The sequence below is a fragment of the Onychomys torridus genome, chromosome 1, assembly GCF_903995425.1.
Source record: "Onychomys torridus chromosome 1, mOncTor1.1, whole genome shotgun sequence".
Taxonomy (NCBI): domain Eukaryota; kingdom Metazoa; phylum Chordata; class Mammalia; order Rodentia; family Cricetidae; genus Onychomys; species Onychomys torridus.
The window spans coordinates 39463965-39491918 of NC_050443.1; the positions used below are offsets into that span (position 1 = coordinate 39463965).

The 27954-nt window shown below is 43.3% G+C and overlaps 1 protein-coding gene across 1 annotated transcript in view; it reads left to right on the plus strand.

Annotated features, from left to right (window-relative positions):
• The window catches only part of Cyfip1 (cytoplasmic FMR1 interacting protein 1), a 94372-nt gene that overhangs the window by 35328 nt on the left and 31090 nt on the right, over positions 1-27954 (plus strand). The window contains 12 exon segments of the mRNA XM_036183640.1: positions 767-948; positions 3524-3620; positions 3712-3840; positions 4888-4992; positions 9132-9223; positions 10872-10989; positions 14903-15025; positions 15846-15971; positions 22882-23048; positions 24743-24890; positions 25915-26236; positions 26239-26469. Coding sequence (XP_036039533.1) covers positions 767-948; positions 3524-3620; positions 3712-3840; positions 4888-4992; positions 9132-9223; positions 10872-10989; positions 14903-15025; positions 15846-15971; positions 22882-23048; positions 24743-24890; positions 25915-26236; positions 26239-26469 — 1840 coding nt within the window.

Consider the following 27954-nt stretch of genomic DNA (forward strand, 5'->3'; position numbering starts at 1 on the left):
GCTCTTTAAAGTGGCTATTTGGAAATGTCTAAACAGTTTTTTAACTGTATCTTTCCTTGAGTTTTAATCTAAAATCTTACCAGAAAGAAAATCCCCTCTGCTTTTCCCCTGACAGCCAGAGTCAGTATTATAGATGCTTTATTGGAGCATTTTGCTCGGGGGCCTGTAGTTGGTTTCTGTTGCTATAACAACGTACCCTGGGAAACAACTTAAAGGAGAAGGGGTTTTATTTTAGCTCACAGTTCAGGGGTTCAGTCCATCATAGAAGGGAACTGGAGACAGTAGGAGCTTTGTAACCACTTAATCATGCCACTGCCATAATTATGACACAGAGATAAGAATGTATCCCATGTCCTAGCTGCTTTCTCCACGTCTGCAGCCCAGGATCCCAGCCAGGGAAAGGCATTGCTCACAGGTAGTGTCATCAAGGTAATCCCCTACAGGCGTGCGTGAAAACCCGTCTTTTAGGCGGTTCTAGGTTCTGTCACGTGGATGACCAGCAGTACCTGCCGCAGTAGTTTTGCAGGAGTAGCCAGCAAAATTCATTTACTTTAGAAAGAGCCATAGTTGCTAAACTGTGAAATAAATAATAGTTTTTACAGAGCAGAGGCATGGAAATTGCTCAGGCAAGGGTCTCTATGTGAAGTGGAAGGTGATCCTAGAGCCTCAGTGAGAAACAGCGAATGAGGGGCCGGCCTTGGAGCTTGAACATAGATCCGATAAGCTGCTGACGAGAGCCCTTCTGCCTTCCCGATTCTGTGCTCAGAGAAATGCCATCGAGCGCTTCTGTGGGGAAGTGAGACGCTTGTGTCATGCTGAGAGGAGAAAGGATTTTGTGTCTGAAGCCTACTTGATCACATTGGGCAAATTTATCAACATGTTTGCCGTGTTGGACGAGCTGAAGAACATGAAGTGCAGTGTGAAGAATGACCACTCAGCGTATAAGAGGTGAGCTCAGGCCTGCAGCATGCGCTCAGTCGAGGTCCTGTCTCACCCTTGCGAGTAGCAGGTGCGTATCTCCTGTGTGCTAAAATCATTGCTTCTGCGCATAGCAGCTACCCATCAGTCTTGGGACGGTGAGTCCTGGCTACCAAGAATGAGGTGCAGGGGTTGCTGACAGTTTAAGGGTCTCTGGTAGTTTTACACATCTTGGGGCTTTCTGCTGAGCCTCAAATGGTTACGGGGAAATCTGTGTGCTTAGTAACCTTGAGACGGTAAATACACACATGCATCTCTGTTCACTGTAGGTGGTCGGCCCAGGGAACATCTTCCTCTAGGGAAAGTGGGTTTTCCATCCAAAGATGCTGAGCTTCAGTCCTCAACATTGTCATCACCCTTGCTTGTCCTTTGTGTGTTGAGTGACCCTGGCACTTCATTGCAGACATGACCTTGTACAAACTTGGCCCATGCACTATTGGGAGGTACCTGAGGGTCACATCAAGCATTTCACGTCCTCTAGACAGCTCTTTCCTATAGTAACTTTCCTTTTCAAGGCAGAAGACCAGCCTAGGAAGAGGCCAGTGGGATGTATTAATCAGGTTTTGTTGCTATAATGACATACCTCAATTCCAGGTGTAGGGTAGGTCTTCTGACCTCATGATCCAGGTTTAGGCTGGGTCTTCCCACAGCAAATGATCAATCAAGAAAATCCTTCGTAAGCATACCCAGCTGCTTGGGTTTTACTTGATTCGAAGTGTAGTCAAGTTGACAATAAGATTAGCAAGCACACTACCCTTTATTCTCATAGTCATTCTGTCTGTCTTGTCTCTGTCTCTCTCATTGACACTCTTTTCTTTTGTGCCCAGATGGTAGTTTTTGGTTCATATTCTAAGTAAAATGCAAAAATAATCCACACACTTGACTGAAATTGAAAAACGGTGTCCTTAATCCCTTCCTTCCGTGGTACCATGTCTTCTACTCTAGCATCTGTTGGATCAAGAAGGTGAACACATTGAAAAGATAGAGTTACCCCATCAGGGATATGATCTAACTGTATACAAGTTTTCAATTTTTTTTAAGTTTTGTTTTGTTTTTCAAGACAGGGTTTCTCTGTGTGTAGCTCTGGCTGTCCTGGAACTCCCTTTGTAGACCAGGCTGGCCTCGAACTCACAGAGATCTGCCTGGCTCTGCCTCCTAAGTGCTGAGATTAAAGGTGTGCACCACCACTGCCCGACTCAGAATATTTTATTAATTTTTTAATTGTTTATATTCTAATTAGGGAGTTCTGCAGTCATCACATGTTGCTCATAGTGCCGTGTGGCTGCTTGAGATCTGCCCATCATTTCCATTTGGCCGACAGGGAGGGAAGAATTTAAAGCTGTACTTTTTTTTTAGCAGTAAATGTTCAAGTTCCTGACAGTCTTACATCATATCTCATGGCCTACCTCTTGGTTACATGGCCACAGCCTGAAAAACTGTCATTTCAGGCTGTTCATGAGGAAGAAAGGAAGTGAATTTAGTGTGGGTATGATGCTTCCTTGTGGAAACTTGAATGTTTAAGATTCTGGGCTGCATAGATAGATCCCATGGCAGTTTCTATTACGTGTAAAGGTTCCTCACTCTTCTCTACATAGACTCAACATGTGCCTTCAAGGACCTTACTGTTCAAGCCCTTTTGTTTGCCTCCCATTGTGCAGCTGATTAGGTGGCAGATCTAGGACTCTGGGAGGTCCGGTGCTAGTGGACTGAGACAGCATAAATGAGGAGAGGCACTCCTTGGAAATTGTGGTGGCCCAGAGAGGATTTTTGGAAGATCCTTAACAGTGCATTTCAGGGCTTTTGGAGTCAGAATATGCAGAGACAAGAGTCTGACAGGGGGAGTAGGGGTCCTTTGACCCATAAATAAAGGTGGGCATTTACCTGTGTTTAGGAGAGACCCGAGTATAGACACCTGTTGATGAAGTCCATTGGCCATGGGCAGTAGAACACAGAAGCTCTTTGGAGCTGTATAAACTGCATCTAAGTTGTCAGATGGTTTCCCTAGAGCAGTAATTCTCAACCTTCTTAATGCTGATGACCCTTAGTACAGTTCCTCATGCTGTGGTGACCCCCAGCCATGACATTATTTTCACTGCTGTTTCATAACGGCAATTTTGCTACTGTTAAGAATCATAATGTAAATATCTGATATACAGGATATCTGAAATGCCACCCCTGTGAAAGGGTTTTTTGACCCCCAAAGGGGTCACAACCCACAGGTTGTGATTGAAAACCACCGCCCAGGGTTGGGGATTTAGCTTAGTGGTAGAGCATTTGCCTAGCAAGCACAAGGCCCTGGGTTCGATCCTCAGCTCAAAAAAAAAAAAAAGAAAGAAAGAAAGAAAGAAAACCACCGCCCTAAAGTCAAGGTCAGAGATGCTGCAAGAGGCTGAAACCATAACTAGCATCTGCAACACACATTTGTGTAAATAACTTCAAGGAGAGGAGAGGAATCCTGATTCTCTCTCCACCCCCTCCCCCACCAAGACTCCCCGTCCTTTAAATCAATTTGTAGCTATGTTTCAGAATTGACTTTTCTTTCTAGGGCTGCTCAGTTTTTACGTAAGATGGCAGATCCACAGTCCATTCAGGAGTCACAGAATTTGTCCATGTTCCTGGCCAACCACAACAAGATCACACAAGTAAGCCCATGTTCTCCACACCCCGTTGACGGCCTGTGTTGCTGGTGAGGCTGGAGCGGGCAGTAGCTTACGTCTTCCTCTTATGTTTCAGTCTCTGCAGCAGCAGCTTGAGGTCATTTCTGGCTATGAAGAACTGTTGGCAGACATCGTGAATCTGTGTGTGGACTACTATGAAAACAGAATGTACTTGACGCCCAGTGAAAAACACATGCTACTCAAAGTACGTGTGTGTGTGTGTGTGTGTGTGTGTGTGTGTGTGTTAAGGGATGACAGCCTTTCTCAGGGATAAAGTGCAGCTGTACAAAAGGCTGTACCTAGTCTTGTCCTTTGCCAGCCTTTTCTTATTCTGAAACTGTCCTGTGTGTGGATCGTGTCTCTTGACTATGCACACAGCCTTTTCCCTTTGCTCTGTTCACCACCTCTGCACAGTTGGTCTGAGGCACTGTCTGCTGAGCATGCCTGTTGTCCCAGCTTGTGACACATCCTTGTCAGAGAGTACCACAAGGTGACGGGAACGTCTGTGACAGTAGAAATGTCATGACTGTGACTGTGCTGACACAGGAGCCCTTGGTCATGTTCCCAGGGTACACTGGGGATGTGCACATGACTGTTGCCAGATTGAATTTGTGTTTTACATAATCAAAGTGAAGTTTAGTAGTTGTGCGTGGTTGTATATTGGATAGTGCAGTGCTACTTAGGTTACGCTAGTCGATGCTACCTTGTCTCTTAGTAGTTAGCCTGGAAATCAAATTATCCTTTGTAACTGATTTCTGTGAAGAAGAAAAAAAATGCATCCAAATCACCAGACTGGGAATAGCAGGTATTAAATCACAATAAAACCTTAAAAAAATATACAGCTTAACACACACTTATTCTTGATTGTACATTTGCCCACCCTTGTTCATGGTACTCTAGGGACTGCTTCAAGCACCTGGATTTAGTGTGCATGAAGTTTTTCTCCAAGAATGGACCTGATGACATTATTGAGGAGCGGTCTCCTAATTCTCTTGTGCAGTTGCCCACAGTTAGTACTGTGCTGTACTCTGCTAAGCAGGCATTGGCGCTTGAGTGTCTAAGGAGAAAGCTGGAGTAGCCACAAGATATGACATATTCAAGGAAAAGGTTTTATTCAAAAGGATAGCTCTTTATTTCATAGCACCATTACAGGAAGAGGGATTTGTGATTTCAAAGTTCACCAGCTTGTCAGTGTGCATCTGTGTAAATTCATAGTCCACGTGTAATATTGCACCATTTTGTGGCTTTTCAGGTCATGGGATTTGGTCTGTACCTGATGGATGGGAGTGTCAGTAACATCTACAAACTAGATGCCAAGAAAAGAATCAATTTATCTAAAATAGACAAATACTTTAAGGTGAGTTTTGATGTGTGTATATGTTTATTTATGTTTGTATATGAAAACATATATATACATGTGAATTGATGCATATAAAAAAGTTTTTTGGCCAAGATTTTTGCTTAGTTTTGAGCATTGATAATTAATGTATTTATTGATGTATGCATTGAATTTTTACCAAGTGAATCTGTAAGTGATTGTGATACATATCAGGATGTAAGAAGATAGAGAGAGTTTTGAGACTGAAAAGGTGGCTGCTTTCTCTTTTCTGCTCCTTACCTTGGTTTTTGCCTGCATTCAATACTGTAGAAATGGCATCATATGATTTCTTCTCTTTTGCATCTGGCTGCATGTACCCAACTTTCTGTTTGTGAAAAGTGTCTCTCTGGGATCCTGGGGAGGTGGGGGGTGGGGAGAAGGTTTGCTTATTTTTATATTATTTTGTGTTAGAACTATTTTAGTAGAATGAAGTAATCTGCCAGAACCAGAAATAAAAAGGTTTACGCCTATATGTTGTTAAGTAACACCTAGAAACACGAAGGACAATGGTCTAGCTCAGCTTCAAAGTGCTCCTGTGCGTTTGCCCAGTGTCTCCTTACTGCCAGGCATTGTAGTAGCTGGATACAGATAAATGAGTCCCTTGCTTCTCTCATTCTTGTCTAGATGCCTTTTAGTAGGAAATTTCAGTGCAGCTCAGTAGTCAGTTGCTCTGAATTTTCCGTATAATTATAACTGGTTTAATTTCAGAAGAACTGGTGCAGAGATGGAATTTGAGGTTGCACACAGTAACAGGAGGCCATGGTTTTGAAGTCTAGCACTAATAAAAAACTGTAGATGTGTAATGTATATTTGACACACATGGATTTTCTTTTACGCTATGCATTAACTATTAGCATTTTAAAAGTTAATTTCCTTTTGAAGTTTTTATACAAGTATATGATATATAAAAGGGACAGGGACTCCCTTTTCTCACCATCAACCTTATTTATTTTAATTAAGCTGAGGATCGAACAGCGCTCTACCACTGAGTTAAATTCCCAACCCTTATTTTTTAAATAAAGTAGTGCATCTAGGACAATTGGTTACATGATTCATACATCTCTAAATAGTTTTTTCAATGACAGCTGCCAGTTAATTATGTGATATGAATAAGCTTGAGATATTGCCCATTCCTAAGATTCAACCAAGAATTGGTTAAGACATTGGATCATTACTTTAATTTTATCTTATTTTAAGTGGTGTGTGGTTGCATCTGGTTTAGAGTGTTTGATTAATCACTTTGTAAACCAGAAAAGGCCTAAAACAATAGCATCTTAAGCAGGTTGTTCTGGCCACTTCTAGTTGGTTCTCTGGCCCCTCTGAGACCCTTGATACTTCCTTCTGAGGTTTGTGGAGCTTTGAGGAATCTGAGAGTCATATCATCCTTTTTTTCGTCAATACTTGGCTAAAACTAGATGTCTTGCCTGGCATGTTAAACCCGGATTTTCCATAAGAATGTCTAATCTTTCTAATCCAGGTAATCAATATTGACAGCAGGCTTCCATGAGGCAGTTTGGTTCTTATAATCCAAGCAGCATCGGTTAAGACCCAAGCTTGAAACTCCATGTGCCTGGGTGGAGAGAGAAATCTGAGGACTGACTGAGCTGCTTAGTAACTGCATTGGTACCCACCCCTGGTCTAAGAGGACACTAATGCAGAGGGCTCAAGTAAGATCCACGATCCAGGGCTGGGGAGATGGCTTAGCAAGTTAAAAAGCATCTTCTGTATAAGCTCTGTGACCTGGGTTTGGTCCCCAAAACCCACATAAAAAGCCAGATGTGGTGGTGTGCGTATGTAATCCCACCACTCCTATAGCAAGATGGGAAGGTGGAAATAGAATTACCTAGAAGCCCACAAGCCAGTTCACCTGGAGTATGCAGAACGCGCTGTGGTTATTTGAGTGAGAAAGGTTCCTCAAAACCTCAGGTATTGGGTTTTTATCACAGCAAGAGAGAAGTTACTAAGACAAAGAGAAACAGAAAGAGACCAGGATGCAACAAGGTAGAGGAAGAGAACTGACGCCTGAGGGCTCTCCTTTGGCTTCCACATGACTGCTGTGCAGTGGGTAGCTCTCTCTCTCCTAATAACAGTAATAATTTTATTATTTAAATAATAAATTGATTAATATAAGTAATATAATTAATCAAATAATAAATCAAGTTATTATTGTTTTAAAAATCCACAGTCCATGACCCCCACAAACAGGAAGTTGAGTCAGTAGATATTTGACTGGCATGAAGCTTGGATAGAGGTCATGGGGTAAGACCTTTGCATTTAGGGGAGTAGGTAGACAAGGGATCTGAAAAGAGCATTAAACATGAAATAGTATTAACAGAAAGGAATGCACAAATCAGTGTGTGGGTCTTCCCTGGGTCTCTGTCCTGTATTCTGGCTTCCTTCCATGATGCAGGGTCATCCTTTCTGTTTTAGAGTTTCTTTTGCTGTGAAGAGACACCAAGACCACAGCAACTCTTTCATTTTAATTTTATTTTTTTAATGATTTCTTTATTTGTATTTTATATGCGTTGGTACTTTGCCTGCAGGTAGATCTGTGTGAAGGCATCAAAGCCCCTGGAACTGGAGTTACAGATATTGTGAGCTGCTCTTAACCTCTGAGCCACCTCTCCAGCCCCCACAGCAACTGTTATAAAGGAAAACATTTAATTAGGGATGGCTTACATCTCAGAGGTTTAGTCCATTATTGTCATGGTGGGAAGCGTGGCGGTGTGCAGGCAGACATGAGCCACTAGGCCTAGCTTAAGCTGCAGAGCCTACCCCCCAGTGACACAGTTCTCCAACAAGGCCACATCTCCAATAATGCCATTCCCTATGAGTCGTCTATGGGGCCATTTTCATTCAGACCTCCACACTGACTTATGAGCTACAGCTTTCTGCGAGGTGTGCTTACCCAGAAGAGGATCTCTTCCAGTTTTTTTCTTAAAGATAATCTTAGCCAGCATTCACTTTTCAAGATAGAGTTTAGAATTGGTATTCTGGTTTACAAACAAAAGATTCTTCCTATTGAAATATTGATTTGGGTTCCATAAATGTAGGTCTGGGCTGGAAGTGTAGCTTGGTAGTGGAGTGCTTGCTTAACATACACATGATCCTGGATTTTGATCCCTAGCAACAATGACAAAGAATTAAACTTAATGAAAACTGTCAGGTCCAAAGGAAACTCCATTTCCCCAAATTCCAAAAGGCAGAAGGGACAGTTGGCTATCTGTGGTGCCTATCAGCACACCAGCCTGTATCACAGGTACCTGTTACTCATGTCAAAGTCCAGGCTAGCATCCTAGCTCTTCTTACCTCCTCCCTACAGTAAACTCCCTCTGGCTCTTGGTCTTCCCCCAACTGCTCATTCTCCTTGTAACACCCCTATTTTTGATATGTTCAAGCTCTCTCTCTTGTTCTCCCTCTCTTCCTCCCTCTCTCTCTTCCTCTCTGCTCTGCTCCTGCCTTGTACTGTGTTCTCTCTAGTCTCTATCCCCTGCTATCCTCCCCCGTCTCACAGGTAGCCCCTCTCGGTCCTGTCTGCTGGCCATGTTCAGTCTGCTTCTCTCTCTGTGCTGACTCTTCCAGATGCCTCTGGCTGTTCTCTCTCTCATATCTGCAATAAAAAAGCTTCCTCTTAACCATACCGTGGAACAGTCATATCAGTCATACAAAAACAATAAAAAAAAAAAAAAACTTGTGCCATCTACTACATGAACATGATCTATTGTTCTATCCATTGTGAGTTTTCTCTAGAATTTTAAGGATAGGATTTTTGCTTTGAGGTCTTAACACATCTTTTGTTCACGAGTATCTGGATCTATTCTAAACTGTTTTTCTAAACTGTTTTCTTATGAATTCTCATCTTCTAAGTGTTTGTTATTCGTATATAGGAATGCAGCTGTGGTTGTAGCAACATGGGAGGTTAAGTCTTTAAACATACTTCTCTGTGTTGTTTCCTAAATTGTGTTTTGTTCTTTTCAAAGAAGATATTTACATACTGAATGATTTACAGCTGTAGTTAACCCAAGCTGATAGTTAGCATTGGTCATTTTCCTTGTGGTTATTCATTTGGTGACTGGATATACAATGTTATAGTCTTTCTTTCCATTGTGTGACTGCAGCAGCTGCAGGTGGTTCCACTTTTTGGAGACATGCAAATAGAACTGGCAAGATACATCAAGACCAGCGCGCACTACGAGGAGAATAAGTCCCGGTAGGAAGAGCATCAGCTGCCTGCGAGAGCTTCTTGCTGGCCCTCTGGGCACCTCCATAGTGTACATTTCCTTATCAAAAGTAATACCTTGACGTTCTCACACATGTGGAAACCAGTGTCCCAAATGTGGCTGTTTGTGTTTAAATTCATTGATATAAGCACTAAACACTTTAGTTTCCGTAGTAAAGCAAACCACATTTTGAACGTTCACTGGCCAGTGACTAGCATGTTGGATAGCACAGCCTTACAGTGTTTTTATTGTTCTAAAGATTCCTGACACACAGTGTTGGTTGAGAATATAGAAATAAGAAAATAGTTTTCCTCCACCCAGTAGTGTGGTGAAACATGCCTGTCAACCAACCCTGGAGAGGAACAGGGATATGCATGTATATTAGCATAGGTGTCAGCCAGCCCTGGAAAGGAACAGGGATATGCATGTATATTAACAGAGGTGTCTGTCAGCCAACCCTGGAAAGGAACAGGGATATGCATGTATATTAACAGAGGTGTCTGTCAGCCAACCCTGGAAAGGAACAGGGATATGCATGTATATTAACAGAGGTGTCTGTCAGCCAACCCTGGAGAGGAGCAGTGATATGCATGTATATTAACAGAGGTGTCTGTCAGCCAACCCTGGAGAGGAGCAGTGATATGCATGTATATTAACAGAGGTGTCTGTCAGCCAACCCTGGAGAGGAACAGGGATATGTATGTATATTAGCAGAGGTGTCTGTCAGCCAGCCCTGGAGAGGAACAGGGATATGCATGTATATTAGCAGAGGTGTCTGTCAGCCAACCCTGGAGAGGAGCAGAGATATGCATGTATATTAACAGAGGTGTCTGTCAGCCAACCCTGGAGAGGAGCAGGGATATGTATGTATATTAACAGAGGTGTCTGTCAGCCAGCCCTGGAGAGGAGCAGGGATATGTATGTATATTAACAGAGGTGTCTGTCAGCCAACCCTGGAGAGGAGCAGGGATATGTATGTATGTATATTAGCATAGGTGTCAGCTAACCCAAGAGAAGAACAGGGATATGCATGTATATTAGCAGAGCTTACAAAATTGTCACCTGAGGGTTAACCAATCTAGGCCTATTTTTGTAAGGTCCCTAGAGCTGAAACTGGTCTTAAATGCTGTTTAATGGAAACAGTTTTTAAAAAAAGATGACTGTAACAGCTGTGGCAGAGACACTATGGCCCACAGATCCTGAAGAACTCTGTCTTTATGCAGAGTAATTTCAACTATGAAGGTTTTGTAGCTTACCATTACAACCTACTATATGCACACAGTCATCCTTATTATACATTCTACATAGCCCATTGATTTGTTGAGTGCTCATACCCATAACCAACCTGCATTTACCACTTAGCTGTGATGTAGACGTTACGTTTCTCCCTCAGGGGGCCAGCAGACCTCTCCTAGTGAAAGCTATGTAGTACATACATCCTTCAGGTCTTCCAGGCCTCAGGTGGTGTCTGTCACATATTCCTTATTTTGTTTTTTTAAACAATTCCTTTTAAAAGAATGTAAATTTCAGTAAATGTTCCTAGCACCACAAACAGTGTCTTCCCGAGCTGCAGTTAATGCTATACCTAGGCTCTGTGCTGGCGGTTCCGGTCATTCAGGGCTTTCTCTCCATGCCCAGGTGGACCTGCACATCCTCAAGCAGCAGCCCGCAGTACAACATCTGTGAGCAGATGATCCAGATCCGTGAAGACCACATGCGTTTCATCTCTGAGCTGGCACGCTACAGCAACAGTGAGGTACCCACCTACTACACCATCCAGGCTGCACCCAGAGCCATGCCGGCACTCGAGTGTTGCTTTTAAAAATGCCAAATTTTTCAAATTCATTTCTTTAAATGGACCAAACCTAAATAGGGGAAGATCCTCAAACCCAAACCTAAATACTTAGAAACAAACAAACAAAACCCTCATAATTGATGTGTAAGTGCAGCTTAGCCTTGTCTGTGTCTGCTAAGCTGTATAACATGGAGTCTCGTGTCAGGAAAGCATTGGTGGGGCTGGGGCTGGTAGAACACTTGCTTAGCCCGTATGTGACTGGTGAGTGTCAGCCCTGTGCAAAGGGGGGTGGGTCAGAGGGAGGGAGGGGAAAGGGGCACGGGCAGACGAGGGTGAAAAACAAGACAAGGAAAAAGAAACCATGGTAGGGATTCCTAAAGGAAAACTAAGGAGAAGGTGAAGCAGTGGAACTGGATGGAGAGGGAGACTGTTCAGGGAAAGGAGAGGTTTCTGACCTGCAGGCCTTGTCATGTTTAGAAGGGAAGTCAGTCCCAAGGCCTCCAGGTCAGCACAGGGAATCCTCGACGGGTCTGGATTGGGTTCACTTTCTCTGTCAGTTAAAGCAGTAAAAGTTGGGGGGAAAAAAAATCAAACACAGACAGCATCAGGGGAAATCTCAGACATAATCAGCCAATGGAAAACACTTATTAAAGATGGACACACACACACACACACACACACACACACACACACACACACACACACACTACAGCAAGGCACATGGAAAGATTCCCTGCAAAGCAGAGGAGGGACTCTGGAGTTGGTTTCACTTCAAGGGGTACAGATTTTAAGGGTTCTTGGTGTGCTGGATTGGGGGAATCTTCTTCCCCTGTTTAGGGTTGGTCAGTTTAAACAAAGGAAGGGAAGCTGATAGACCCACAACTTTGGGTAGATGTGTTCTGGTCTAGCCTTGGACTTGGTCTGGTACCTGGAGGAGAAAGCCTGTCAGACCTTTGTCTCCCTGCCTGTCTTGTCTCAAGTTAGGAAGGTGGGGACAAAGCAGGTTTTGTCACCTTTGTTACCTGCCTGTGGTACCTTTATCGGCCTCTCAGGGATCTGTTTAACTCCTAGACCCTTAGTAGGTGTTGTCTGGGAATCGTGGGCCTACAGTTGAGTTAGGAAGAGGTTTGTGGAGATAACTCCACTTACGGTACAATTCAATTATTGACGTTCCACAGCTGAAAGATGCTCGTACAGCTGATGAGCTGTGCAGTCGTCCCGAAGTCCGTTTCTACCATTCTTAGCATCCCAGAGAAATTCCATGCCCATCAGTAGTCCCTCCTTTCTCCGACAATCTAATTTGGGTCTCTGTGGATTTGCAGATTTGGGCATTTCATATCAGTGAATCGGACAACATATTATGGTCTCTTACAGATGCTTTTTTCACATACTGTTGCCCGTGGTTTTCTCTAGTGTAGTGTGCATCAATTCTTTATTCTGTAACGAAGTCATATTCTGTCAGATAGGCATGCCACGCTTTCTTTTATCATCGGTTGATGTTTGGGTTTTAAGAGTGCTCTAGAAAAGTGTATGTATGAGTTTTTGTGTAAAAAAAGTTTTCATTCCTCTCAGAGAAGAGACTTAAGGGTTGGGGATTTAGCTCAGTGGTAGAGCGTTTGCCTAGCAAGCCCTGGGTTCGATCCTCACTCCAAAAAAAACAAAAACAAAAACAAAAAAAACAAAAGAGAGACTTAAGCGTGGAATTGTGAGTCATGACAATTGCTCCAGGGACCTACACTGAGGAGCTCACAGATAGTGCCGTTTTACATTCCTGACAGTGGTGTATATAAAGGTTCTGATTTCTCTGCATGCTCATCACCTTTGATTAATATCTGTTTGGCGGATTATTTTGAAGGTGTTTGAGTCCCACACATAGCCCTGAGGGTAGCTATGGAACCCTCAGTCTTTTGAGTGTTGGGATCACCACCACACCCATCTTTTTATTTTTGATCCTGACTGTTGTAGTGAATCTGAAGTGATTTCTGGTTGTGGTTTTGCCATGAGTGTGCTGTCAGGGGCATAAATCAACATGTTTGTGTCTTTATTCAATATTAGAATTTATTGACTAATGATACATTCATAAATTGTTGATTTTATTGAAAGCGGTTTTCTGTGAAGTTCCAATGTCTTGATAGCTGAGGCAAAAGGAGATTCTTATATGTGTACACATAGGTTACAGAATGGCTACAAAGGTCAAAGAGGCTGCAGCAGAGGTCAAGTAATTTTATTTTTTGAATTTTTTTCAAAACAGGGTTTCTCTCTGTAGTTTTGGTGCCTGTCCTGGATCTTGCTCTGTAGACCAGCCTGGCCTCAAACTCACAGAGATCCACCTGGCTCTGTCTCCCGAGTGCTGGAATTAAAGGCATGTGCCACCACTGCCCAGCGAGTTCAAGTAATTTTAAGAAAGGAAGCCTAGTTGGAGGCAAGCCTAAGGCTGATAGAAATGCAAAGGGTCTCTTTTTGGGGTTGGAGGCTGAACCCTGTGTGAGCTCTGCTGCAGGCTCTTATGCTGCTGGGTTACAGGTTTGAGCTGAGCCTCAGGGTTGAGTCAAGCTGTTAAAGCAAGGTTCAGGACCAAGGAGGATGTAGCAGCAGAAGGCAGGAAGGTCCAGATTGATGAAGAGGTTGCAGTTCCAGATGGCCAGATAAATGGATGGGTGGATGAATAGGCTGTGTCAACCGTGGGGACCACGCTGAGCTGAAGCCCAGGGAAAGCTGGGCTTTCTGTCCATCTCTTGACACACAGACGTGGTCAGGTGACAGTCTAGGTGGGCTGTTCCTATGGTGTAGTTTTGTATCCATGTTTATCTCTTTATGGGATCTAAGTGAGGTAATTAAACTCTTTCCTTGGTCTGGTGTGATTAGATAAGTTCTCAGACCTGCTTTTTCTGTATGATTTTGATCTACCCACGTATTAAAATGATTTTCATTTACTTTGATAAGTTTATGGGATGACATCCTTTTTACTTTTAGGAATCAGTTATTTATTTGTGTGTTCCTTGTAGGCAGGGCTGTACAGACTTCTGTGCCTACCAAGAGCCTGAGTCAACCTGTTACTGAGTTTGCACTCAGAGTAGCGTCCAATGCTGCTTGTAAAATGAAGTTTATGAGGGTAAGGCCCAGCCTGAAAAACCAGTTTCTAACATTGTGAAGTAACTTAGACCAGAGCACAGCCTCGTCTCAGCGGGTTTGCATTTACGCTGTCCTCTGACTAATGCTGTTGAGCATCTTTTCATGGATTGATTGGCAGTTGGACATGTCTTTTGCACATTCAGGGGGCTGAGCTTATAGCTCAGCACTGGAGTGTTTGCCAGCATGTGTGAGGCCATCCCCAACACTATGCAATCAAAACAAAACAAATAACAACCAAAAATCCAAACAAGAACAAGAATTGAAAGTGGTGCAGACTTGTAACCCCAGCGCCGAGGAAGTAGACGAAGACTGGCTGGCGGTGACTTCAAGTCAGTCGGAGCTGTGGAGCAGACCCTGCTCAGTTTCCTTTTTTTTTTCATATGTGGCTTTGAAATAGATCCCTCAAGTAGCGTCTATTTCTGGATGCTACGTGAGCTTTTCCAGGGGAGAGAAACAAATGTCTATTCACCCCCGTTCGTGCACTAATGGCAAACCAAAGAAGCCAGTTCGCGAACTCATGAGTTTAACTGGGGTTACTTGCAGGAACATGGGATGGTGTCCCGATAGTTACATACCACTGAACCAGCAAGCATTAACTGCTTACACACCTGAGGGGAGAATCAGGGCCTCTAGTGACCTCTTCTAGAGTTCAGGAGGGCAAGGGTGACTTCATACCCAGGGAGCTGTGTTCCACAGCAGTGAGTAGCGGGTTTCTGTTCATGCCTTTGCCTATGTGCCCTAGGTGGTCACCGGCTCTGGCCGGCAGGAGGCCCAGAAGACAGACGCTGAGTACCGGAAGCTCTTCGACCTGGCTCTGCAGGGCCTCCAGCTTCTGTCCCAGTGGAGCGCACACGTGATGGAAGTGGTAGGCATAGCAGTCATTTGCCTTGTATTTGGGAATTTGAGTCACTAAATTTGTAGCCACTCCTGATTGGTTAGAAGTGCTGTCCCTCCAGAACTTGTCCGTGTCACATAAAGGGCCTCATCTTTTCGGATATAAATCTAAAGTGTGCCATTAAGATCATCATCAAGTTTATTTTTCTACACCTGTTTCTTTATTTGAGGCAGGGGAGGAGAGCGTGCCAAGGCACACAGTGGGGGTTAGAGGACAGCTTGCAATGGCAAGACTGTTTACCAATGGTCAAATTCAGGTCATCAGGCTGAATGGGAGGTGTCTTTACCCTCTCACCAGCCCTCGTTCTTCCGTTTTGACCACAATTTTGCTCTTTGGAATTGTAACCATTAGTATCTTTTAAGGTTTAGTAAAAAAGTTTCTGATAGCATATAAAGATTTAAATAACTGTAAATTGCATATGTTGTTTTTCCCTGTTAAAAGTTTATTTTAGTCAGGTAAAAATTATCTATTTGGAAGCCTACATAGTCATTTGAAAGGCAAGTTTTCATTTTAAATACATATAAGTTGCCTAAAGTTTTACTTACTCAGCATACAACAATTTGGATATTTTGCTTGGGTTCGTTCTTAAGCCTGGCTTGTATGACCGAGTGTTTGCTGGTTTTTGGAGATAATTTGTGTGTGGGGGGGGGGCAGAGAGAGAGAGAGAGAGTTTCAGAAGGCAGTATATGTTTAAGGTCACCTCTCGGTGGCTTAGCCATGGTCTTGTGAGTCCAAAATCAAGTATTTTGCTTTCAGTGTGGAATGTCTTTCCTCTTTTTGACTGCTTCAGTATTCCTGGAAACTTGTCCATCCAACTGACAAATACTCCAATAAGGACTGCCCCGACAATGCTGAGGAGTATGAACGTGCCACGCGATACAACTACACCACTGAGGAGAAGTTTGCCCTGGTGGAGGTGAGAATACCTGCTCCCTGTTCCCTGTGCAGCTATATCGCTGCCTTTCACAGGCAATGGGAAAACATGAAGAAACCGTCATTTGACGCTTCTGCTCATATGGTAGGCAGCCCAGTGCCTCTGAGACAGAGAGACAGAGAGAGAGAAAGGAGACAGATTGTTAGTTGCTTAGGTTATGTGTTGCCAGCCCTTCTGTGAGTGCTTGGGAGTAGAGAACAGTTTCTTGGAAGTGGAAAGACAGGTGATAAATTGAGATTTGGTTTTTGCCCCCTGAGAGGAGAGCCATATGGCAGGCTCTGGTTGTTTCCTACTCATAATGGCTACTAATTCTTTACCCTCACTTAACTGTTACTCAACAATCTTAAGTTTCCTTCCTTCCTTCCTTCCTTCCTTCCTTCCTTCCTTCCTTTTTTCCTTTTTTAAAGTTCTTTTTTTCTTCTGGGCCTTCTAAATGGACAAAATTTCTTAATTCTAGTTTTATGAATGGTGTGTGTGCATGTGTGTGCGCGCACGCTCCACAACATATGTGTGCAGGTTCTCTTATGTTTGCCGCATCCTGGGGTCAAGCTCAGGTCATCAGGCCCACACAGCAAGTACTTTTACCCACTGAGACACCTTGCCAGCCCATCATACACATTTTAGAATAAGCCTTTTATATCTCACAGTGAAAGACATTGCAATTTCCCATCAGGATATATGTAAATCTTGAGATTATTTTAGAGAGAGTTGATAAAATTCTAATGTACATCTCTCTCTCTTTTTAGATGTCATATATCTATATCTTCATTTGTTTGGATTTTGTTTTTAATGTCTATCATATTTCTCTGGAAATTCTAGATTGTTTTTTGTTTTATTTCTAGGTGTTGGCTCTTTTTTTTTATCTTTTCATTTCTTTTTAAAATTTTTTTTATTTTTTAATTTTATAGTTTAATTTTACATATCAGCCACGGATTCCCCTGTCTTCCCTCCTTCCGCCCTCCCTCCTCCCAATCTACCCCCCTGTGCCATCTCCTCCAGGGCAAGGACTCCCCTGAGGATTCAGCTCAGCCTGGTAGATTCAGTCCAGGCAGGTCCAGTCCCCTCCTCCCTTCACCCAGGCTGAGCAAAGGGTCTCAGCATAGGCCCCAGGCTCCAAAAAGCCAGGGTCCCACAGCCTGGGTGCCTCCTAAACAGTTCAAGCTGATCAACTGTCTCACTTATCCAGAGGGCCTGATCTAGGTGTTGGCTCTTTTGGTTGGTACAATTTTAATGTTTCCAAATATCTATTTAAAATGTAAATTTTAAGTATTTTTCTTTCTGTCTACTGACATGTCTGAGCTCATTAATTACAATAAAGTATTCAAAGGGTTTTTTTTTTTTTGTTTTTTTTTTTTGTTTTTCGAGACAGGGTTTCTCTGTGTAGCTTTGCGCCTTTCCTGGAACTCACTTTGGAGACCAGGCTGGCCTTGAACTCACAGAGATCTGCCTGCCTCTGTCTCCTGAGTGCTGGGATTAAAGGTGTGCGCCATGTTTCTTTCTTTTTTGCAAGGGAAAGTTTTCTACTTATACCAACCACAAAATCCACAAATGGTGTGTCAGCTTAATTTCTAGCCTTCTTTTTGTTTTTGTACTTATTGGCTGTTTGTATACATTCTTTGGAGAAATATCTTTATTCAGATCCTTTACCTTTTTTTTTTTTTGATTTATTGAGTTGCAAAAGTTCTTTATATAGTCCAGATACTGGTCCCCTTTTTAGGTATGTTTGCTAAAACTACCCTTACATTTTTTTCACCAACTCATCTTGATTACACTATGCTCTGCTCTTTATATTTATTCTTGGATTAAGTTATCTAGTGATTTACTTAGAAGTTAATGAAATACCTCATCATCTTAGTGACCAATAGGTAGACCTTCCTTTTTTGAAGATTTTATTATTATTATTATTATTATTTTATTTTTATTTTTATTATTACATTTTTATTTTTGCATATGTCTGTGTGAGTGAATGCCAAGTATTTGTAGGGGGTTGTCTGTGTATCCTGAAGAAGTCTTTGGATCCTTTGAAGCTGCAGTTACTTGACATGGGCACTGGAAATGCAGGTCCTCTGCAAGGACCTCCATGTGTTCTTACCTACTGAGCCGTCTCTCCAGCCACAGTCCTTAATATACGAGGGTGTGATCATCCCAAGCTTGTTGACCTAGCTCTTACTGTAAAGGACCCCAACTTTTTTCTTTTGCTGTCCCAGTGTTTAATGAAAAGGTAATCTTTCTCCATTGGACTGTTTTGGCACCTTATTGATTGCTGAAGATCAATTGCTTGTCAGGATTTAATATACTACGTTCCATCAATAGAGCTGCAGAGTAGAGGGCATATTCTTTTGTGTTTGAGTGAAATGTTCTGTAGATATCTGTTAAATCCATTTAGTTTATAATGTCTGTTAGTTCAGCATTTCTCTGTTTAGTTTTTGTCTGGATGACCTGTCCCTAAGTGAGAGTGGGGTGTTGAAGTCTCCCACTATCAGTATGTAAGAGTCAATGTATGATTTAAACTTGGGTGCTCTTCAGTTTGAGACATTGAAATGTCATTTTGGTGGATCTTTCATCTGATAATTATATAATGTCCTTCCCTATCTTTTTTGATCAGTTTTGATTTGAAGTCTATTTTGTTAGATATTAGAATAACTACACCAGCTTGCTTCTTAAGTCCATTTGCTTGGAATATCTTTTTCCAACCTTTTCCTCTGAGGTAATGTCTATCTTTAATATTGAGGTGTGTTTCTCATATGCAACAGAAGGATGGAATCTGTTTTTCCCATCTATTCTCTTAGTTTGTGTCTCATTATGGAATTGAGTACACCGATATCAAGAGTTAACAATGACCAATGATAGTTATTTCTTGTTGTTTTGTTGTTGGTGATGGTGGCGTGGTGTGTGTGAACAGGTGTGCATGTGTGTGCTTCCCTTCTTTTGATTTTGCTGGTGTGAGATTATTGTCTGTGTTTTCATGTGTGTAAACGTCCCTCCTTAGGTTTGAGTTTTCCTTCTAGCACCTTCTGTAGGGCTGGATCTGTATATTGTTTAAATTTGACTTTGTCATGGAATATCTTGTTTTCTCCATCTATGTTGATAGAGAGTTTTGCTGGGTATAGTAGTCTGGGCTGACATCTGTGGTCTCTTAGTGTCTGCAAAACGTCCATCCAGGACCATAGTGTCTCCATTGAAAAGTTGGGTGTTATTCTAATAGGTCTGCCTTTATATGTTACTTGGTCTTTTTCCCTTGCAGCTTTTCATATTCTTTCTTTGTTCTGTATGTTTAGTGTTTTGATTATTATGAGGGGGACACTTTCTTTTCTGGTCTAATCTATTTGGTGTTCTGTAAGCTTCCTGTACCTTTATAGGCACCTCCTTCTTTTAGTTAAGAACAGTTTCTTCTATGATTTTGTTGAAAACATTTTCGGGCCTTTGAGCTGATATTCGTCTCCTTCTTTTCCTATTATTCTTGGGTTTGGTCTTAGTGTTCCAGATTTCCTGGATGTTTTGTGCCAGGACTTTTTTAGATTGAACATTTTCATTGACCATTATATCTGTTTCCACTATCCTGTCTTCAATGCCTGAGATTCTGTTCTCTCTTCTGGCTCTTGTATTTTGATAGTGATTCATTTTCAGAATTCCCCTGGTTTGTGTTTTCTTTATTGCTTCTATTCCCGTTTTCAGGTCTTGAACAGTTTTGTTTTTTCAACTGTTTGTGTTTCCTTGGCTTTCTTTAAGGGATTTATTTATTTCCTCCGATTGTTTGTTTGTTTGCCTGGATTTCTTTCAGGGATTTATTCATTTCCTCTTTAAGGACCTCTGTCATCTTCATATAGTTGGTTTTAAGATCTCTTTCTTATGTGACAGCTATGTTGGGATATTCATGCCTGCTGTGGTAGGATAGCCGGCCTCCATTGGAGACATATTTCCTTGGCTGTTGTTGATTGTGTTTTTACTCTGGTGTCTCTGTATCTGGGCTTGGGATGATCAAAGGTGTAGGTGCTGATTTCTGGATTTGTCTTTGTTGGGTGGGTGGTTTGTTTTTTGGTTTCTGTTTCCTCTCTGGTGTTTTGGAATGTGTGGTGGTTGTGTATTGCCTGTTTTTCTGGCCTGTTCAGCTGATGAGTTCACAGAGAATGCCTGCTGGGGTTGAAAGCTGGGTACCTGGGATAAGTTGAGGAAAGGAGGGTTGGAGGAGAAGGTCTTTGTAATCCATTGGGCATGGGGTCAGAGAGGAAAGGGAGATCACAGCAGGTTTCCAACTATAGAGCTAGGGATGAGACTGGGGGGGGATTGGATCTCAGGAGCAGTAGGAGAGGTGTGGGTCTGCCTTCAGTCTACTTGTTGCCCTGGGAAAAGCTGCCCTCAGGGTTACCAAGAGGTACCTGCTGGAGTTGGGGTCTAGGACAAAGCAGCAGGTCAGGTGAGGGAGGTTAGGAAGCAGGGGAAGGCTGCAGCTGGGTCCTGTGGCAGTTCTAGGACAGACTGGGGGATTGGGTCTGGGGGACAGAGAACTGCAGGTCTGCAGGCAGCCTACCTGGTTTTTTGACAACTGTGGCCTATGATTTTTCTCCTTCTGGTACTTGGAGAGCTAGTCCTTAGGAGGACTCAGACTTGATTGTTCCGAGCCATGTGTCTAAGTGTAGAGAGCCGCGTGTAGCCGCACCCTAAAGATGGCTCTGGCTTCTACCCTCTGTCTTCCCAATGGCAAACACTCTTTAGGGTAAACAGCTCCTTATTTGGCTGTGGCCGGATTCGTGTGCTGCTGGCATATGCGTGAACCTGTGGACAGTGCCCACGTGGCTGCTTGGGGTTGGCAGCCCAGACCTACTTAGGTGCTGGGAGAGGCTTGCCCCAGCGAGAAAGACACAATGCAATTTAATCAAAGGTCTGAATAAACTGTGATGAGAAGGATCCCGGTGTCGCGTCTTCCTTGCTGGTCGAGGCGGGCGCGACATCTAAGTATGTGATGTCTTCAACAATAGGGACATATCTTCAAATTAGGGAGGCAACCAAGAGCAATAGCAGTAGTCTATATATTTTGTTTGTTTGTTTGTTTGTTTGTATTTTTTTTTTTTGGGGAGGGGGTTTTTGAATCCCCTGACCAACAACTCAAAGGAGGTTTCTTGTGTATGGCTCTTGCAGGGAGCATTATCCACCCCCCCTAAATTACATTATTTGATTTCATTTAAATTGTGTGTGTGTGTGTGTGTGTGTGTGTGTGTGTGTGTGTATTAGATGCATATACACCGTACAATTTTCTGTTACATTTCACGTAAACATAAAATGACGTGATCTTTCACACATCCTTACTGTTGCTCATCCGTGCTTTTCACCTGTCCCTCTGCAGTACTCTCCTCTCCCCGACTAAGTTACAGCATCTTCCACTCCCCACACCTCCCATCTTCTCTCATTGCCTCTTTATAGGACCTGCTTTCCTCTCCCTAGGGCTCCTCCCTCTGCCTCTTGCTCCCTTTCACTGTTTCTGTGTTGCTCCAGTTTCCTGGTACTACCTGTGGTAATGTCTGCCCTTTATTCTCAATCTGATCGTGTATATCTTATTACTTTTTCTTGGCCAATCCTGCTGGTCATTTGTTAGTTTTTATTATTATTCGTTTTCTAAGCAACTTTTGTCGTTGTTGACCACTAATTGGATTTCTTCTCTGTCTTATTAATTTTCTTTTCTGATGTGTGTGTGTGTGTGTGTGTGTGTGTGTGTGTGTGTTCCTTCCCATATGCTTTTAGTGGCACACTTTGCTGGTTTTTTTCTAAATTTGTGATATTAAAGTAGCTACTACTTTCAGTCTTTGCATTTCTTGCTTGTTTTTTCGAGACAGGGTTTCTCTGTGTAATTCTGGAGCCTGTCCTGGAACTCACTCGGTAGACCAGGCTGGCCTTGAACTCACAAAGATCCGCCTGCATCTGCCTCCCAAGTGCTGGGAGTAAAGGTGTGCACCACTACTGCCTGGCCGTCTTTGCATTTCTAATGTCCATATTCAAAGCTTGGCCTCACTTTCAGCCTTCTGTGGCTTCTTTGAGACAAAATATTCAGTGCTTTCATTCTTATTCTGATGTCATTACTATGTGCTTTTTAATTTATTTTGCTTATTTTACGTGTATGGGTGTTTTGTTTGCATGCATGTCTGTGCACCACTTGTGTGCCTATTACTTATGGAGGAAAAAAGAGGGCATTGGAGTTACAGATGGTTGGGAGTCACTATGTGAGTGCTGGGAATTGAACCCAGGTCCTTTGGAAAAGAAGCCAATGCTCTTAACTGCTGAGCCATCATCTCTCCAGCCCCTGCCCTATACACTTTTTTAAAGTAGAAGTCTGACTGTCTGTCTTTCTCTCTCTCTCCTGTTTCAATCAGAAAAAGATAAATTCCTCAAATACTTCTCCAGCATGGACACATGGAAACCCTACATGTGATTTCTGGGAAATGTGGAACTATCACAGAGTCAGAATTCAAGCAATTGGCTTCATTTTTTTTCCAGGACCTTTCCACATGTATTAAGTCAATGTCCCATTGTTTTGTTTAACAGATAGGACTTAATATACAAACTCTTGTATCTTCTTTTTCCTTCTGGTTATGTTCAAATTTGCCTTTTGAATGTGTATGTCTGCATTTGAAGTCCATCAGGGATGGACATGATGGATAGGGTGTCCATCAGATACACTGCTGTCCTCAGGATACTCATGGCGGGATGAGATGAGGTCAGTTCCAGGTAGGCACAGAATATACTCAGTCTTCTGCTGTGGGGAAGATGGTGATTGGACAGGTAACCTTGTACTACTGGACAAGAAGGAAGCCAAGGGAAGATCTGTGAGTGAGACAGACTTCCCAGCAGTGATGGACTGTCTCCTGTTCCCCTTCAGCCACTGAAAGCTGTCTCCTTACAGGTGATTGCCATGATCAAAGGCCTGCAGGTGCTGATGGGCAGGATGGAGAGTGTGTTCAATCATGCCATCAGGCACACTGTTTATGCTGCACTGCAAGACTTCTCTCAGGTGACCCTCCGAGAGCCACTGCGCCAGGCCATCAAGAAGAAAAAGAATGTTATCCAAAGGTCAGCCTCCCACGTTCATCCTTCACAGCCCCAAAACAATGGATGGAGCTTAGGTTCAGACAGATGGAGTGTCTACGTTTATAAGAGGGCTCAGTGCATTTATCTTTAACTCCTACTCATATTTCTGATGAATTACATAGAATGTGGTAGGTCCAGTTAATAACCCAAGCAATAGTAATTAGTATCCTACTGAGTATTAAGCAGTTTAGGGACCCAGAGTCAAGAGAATATTCCAGTCACATATTATAGTCCAATATTCAGGGCTATAAGGTCCCACACTCTAGGTCATCTTTACCAATTTTCTTTTAGACTATCCTCTAAGTCTGGCCAAAGTGACCTAGATATGGTAAATCTTAGAGATCTTGAGAGTTTTTAATGTAAGTTTTATATATAAGTTTACTTTCAAAGAAACATGTGTAAATGAAACCTACCAGAGTTCAGGAATGTATAGTATTTTGCTTTACAGTTACCTAAGATAATACCGTTTTTAGCATTAACAAAATTCTATACTGTGTGTACATTCTAATTATAAAGTCTAAAATCTAAGATACCCCAAAAGTCAGAGAGAAAGAGAGAGAGAGAGAGAGCGCACACATATGCACACAAGTATATACATGCACATGTATGTAATATTAGGGTATCAACATGAGTCCTTGAGCATACTAGACATACTCTAACACTGAATCTTAAAAATCTAAAACTTTTAAAATGACAGTATAATGATGTAGTAGAAAATTGCATCTTGAATTTAGGTAATTTTATATGCAAAATTATTTTAAATAATATATAAAATTGTCATCTGGCTATGTGTGTAATTTGTATATAAAACAAATTAGTATCCTATTTAGACTTGTATTTTATCCCCCAAGAAAATTTACACATATTCAAATATTCCCAACCCCAATCAGATATGAAACCCAAAACCCTTATCATCCCAGCCTTTCAGATAACAGTTTTGTTGGAGGCACATAGGTATAGAAGTACTTACCCTTGACAAAAACCACACCTGTCTCTCCAGCCAGAGAATCTATAGAATTATAGAATGCACACTGTGCTTTGGGTTTTTGTTTTGGTTTGGCTTTTGATTTTTAAAAGACAGGTTTTCTCTGTGTAGACCTTGCTGTCCTAGAACTCACTCTGTAGCCCAGGGTGGCCTTGAACTCAGAGATCTGCCTGCCTCTGCCTCCCGAGTGCTGGGATTAGAGGCATGCACCACTCAGCTGTACTTTGAGTTTTATCAGAGCTTTCCACATGAGGTTACAGAGTCAACATACTATGTCTCTAGTCCTTCTACCCGACCCTAACAATACAGCCCATTAGTAGTAGGGTTACATTTCTGATGAGTCGAGACGCATGTCCAATCTTCCTAGTCCTGTTGACCTGCAGGAGTGATTGGCCACAGCCAGGTAGAGCTCTGCTGTCTGGATGGACTTTTGAGAGTCCTGTTCTCCTTGCCCTGACTCGGCTACCCGGCTTGTGTCCGTGATGTTAAGCCTTGTTTCCTGGCGTGTTGGTGCAAACTCCATCTTTTGGGACTAGTGGCACCTTAAAGAATGCAGTTTTTGTAAGTTTCATGTGAACTAGACTCTTACCGTGTTACTTCAGCCAGAGTGGCTTCTCTGTGCGTTGGTTGTTAGGTGAAGAGATGCTGTGATTGCAGAGATCCCCATCTGATGCCTCGATGGGCTCTTTAGTGTTCTGCAGGCCATCAGGAAGACTGTGTGTGACTGGGAGACTGGGCACGAACCCTTCAATGACCCAGCTCTGCGGGGCGAGAAGGACCCAAAGAGTGGCTTTGACATCCAAGTGCCACGCCGCGCTGTGGGACCCTCCAGCACACAGGTTCTCAGCATCTTTGTCCTAGAACTGTGCTAAGTGTGGGGGCAGGGGGAGGGGGCAGATAAGGCAGGACTGTAATAGTGGTGGTGCCGTTGTGTGCTCAGGCAGATCCTGTTCTGCCTGAGGCTCTTCTTCTCTTCTATGCCTTGCCCAAGTGAATCTGAAACCTTAACTGAGACAATCCTGTGAGTATCTGGTTTGTCCATTTAACTGCAGAAGTCATGTGATGCCATTTCTACCTCCATCTGTGAAATCTATGCCTACATTTGCATATTTATACTGTGTTTCCTTTTTGCTTTTTGGAGACAGAGTCTCATGTAACCTAGGCTGCTGGCCTCAAACTTCTGATCATACTGCCTCCACCTCCTGAGTGCTGGGATTACGCGATGCTCCTCCACACCCAGCACCGCTTTTATGTTTTTTAAAGAAGAGGGTCTTAATAGCCGTGGCTGGCCTGGTGCTTGCTGCATATCTCAGGGTTAGTTAGCCTCAGACGCATGGGCAGTCTTCCTGTTTCGGCCTTGTAGAATTGCAGGCACCTGCCAGCACGTCTATGTTTCTCTATCAGTGTTTAAACATATGATTGTAATTTCCATGTTAAATCTATATATTGAGTGTTCCTAAAAATGAAATGTTGCTCTCCTATGTCATGGTCTACAGCTGCTGTTGGTGCTTTCTCTTCCGATGTATGTAGGCCTTCCTTGACGTGCTTCTCACTGGCTCACACTCCGTTTTATATGCTCCTCTGCTTTGGAACCTGTCCTTCTCACACGTCTCTCTTAGAGGCTTCATAATCTCTGTCACTCCTCTAGAAAGGTACCAGCAAAGCACATGGCTGGGTCTGTGTGTAACCTCTTGAAGATCAGGAGGAAGGCTCTTGGCCATTCTTGGGGTCTGTGTGAGGCATAGCACTGCCCTCCGCTCTTGCACTCCATTCACCTGTCCCTGTGTCCCCCCCACCCAGACCTGTGTGTCATGTGACTAACGGCTCTCTCCCGCTTCTCCTTCCCTGTCTGTCCGTGTCTAGCTCTACCTGGTGCGCACTATGGCTGAGTCCTTGAGCTCTGCCGAGCTGCTGAGGCAGCTCAAGTCTCTGGGCATGGAAAGGCTCTTGCATGTGGTAAACGCGTTTCTGAGGCAGTCGTACACCTATCCACCTCTTTTAACCTTTGGTGGTAAGACATCGTTTGTTTTTCTTGTTGATGCTTATGGCATGGAGGTGAGCTGCTCCTCTGCACAACAAACAGCCTCTTGGCTCCATGGATTCCCCGGGCCCCCTGGACAGCCTGTCTGTGGCAGGCTGATTGCGGGCACGGGACTTAGTCAAGGTGTAGTGGAGCAGTTCTTCTTCTGCAGACTTTCCCATTTGATGTAACTAATGTGCCGTTTATATTTTTTTCCCTACAAATATCTCCTTGGATAATACAGCTTTATATGGTGAGAACTATGCTAGAGTCCCTCATTGCAGACAAAAGTGGTTCCAAGAAAACCTTGAGAAGTAGCCTTGAGGGGCCTACCATATTGGACATAGAAAAATTTCATCGAGAGTCATTCTTCTACACCCACTTGATAAATTTCAGTGGTAAGAGACAGTGCTGACCAGAATCCGGCCTGGCATGCTCTAACCCTGCTAACACCACCTGGGACGCTTCTGCCTACCTGACCATTCTCCCGCTCATCTCTTCATGCACCCACATGGTGCCACGTCCTAACCTTTGTGGTGGTGGCCAGACATCCTGGAGATCCCCCAGGTCCCTTGCCATCCCCAGCCTCTGCCATGGCTTCTGTAGGACATGGCCCTTAGCAGGATAGGGACCGTAGGGCTTTGGTTGGCCCTGCCATGTGAACACAAAATCAGGATCACAAAACAGGGAAATGTAACCTCTTACCTGGATCGAGATCCAGACATTAATAAGTAGATGAAATGGCCCCTCTGGTCCCCGCTGCCCAGGTAGCAAAAGTGGTCTGAGACAGTCACGTCACCATTTTGGTGACACCTTGCCAACTTGACCTGGCACCGGTGGGTGCTCTCTACCCTCTGTGTCTGCCTATGGCCTCATCAAACTGTTCATGGGTTCCGCTTAGAGCGGGAGGCCTCTGTGTCCTGCCTGGGTGCTGCAGGCAGGGAAGTAAATAGTAATACTGTTGCTGTTAGCTCTGAGAGCAGAAAACAACTCTGCTTTGTTTTAATCTGTTTCCAGTTTTGTATTGGCTTAAACCACTCCAGAATGTGCATGTAATGTGACTTCCTAGACACTGGTGTTTGTCCTGCATAAAGGGAAATACAGGTTGAGTATCCTTCATCTGAAATGGTTGGGACCAGAAATGCTTCAGATTATGAGTCTTTTTTGGAGGGAAGGGGTATATGTACACACACACACACACACACACACACACACACACACATACACGGATTTGGGGAGTGGGATCCAAGTATAAGTACAGTTTCTGATTTTTATATGCGTCATGCACACAGTCTGAAGATTAAACAGTCGTATGTTGCATAACCACATCACAGTCAATTGCAGATGTTGCCTGTTGATGTTACAGTCATTTTACTGTGTCCGCATCTGAGCACACTCTGATTGTCACACTGTCTCAGAGTGTGACCCTGTCACTAAATACAGCAATTCTATATCATATTCCTCGTGTGTCTGCATTTGAACACACAAATGCATGAGATGGGATGACACATCCTGATGCATGAGATGGGGATGTGGAGTGTTTCACTCATGACATCACATTGTACCTAAGTATTCTGAAATCTTGGAGCATTCAGGATTTCTGGCTTTCGGATTAGGGATGTTTAACCTGTGGTCCTGTTTTCACTTCTCCTTTTCAAAAGGACACCGTCCCCTGATCTGCCAAGAAGGGTTCCTGAGGTCCCTGATGGCAGGACGACACTGGGTACTTGGAAAGTGTGGGGTCCTCACCGTACTTACACCACACCCATGTTAGTCTTGTCTGTCACGTGAAATGTCTGGTGACCCCTTCCTGCTTGCATCCATGCTGCATGGCTGGGAGCTAAGCACAGAGGAGCCACATCCTGTGTGTAATGTCTCTCGTT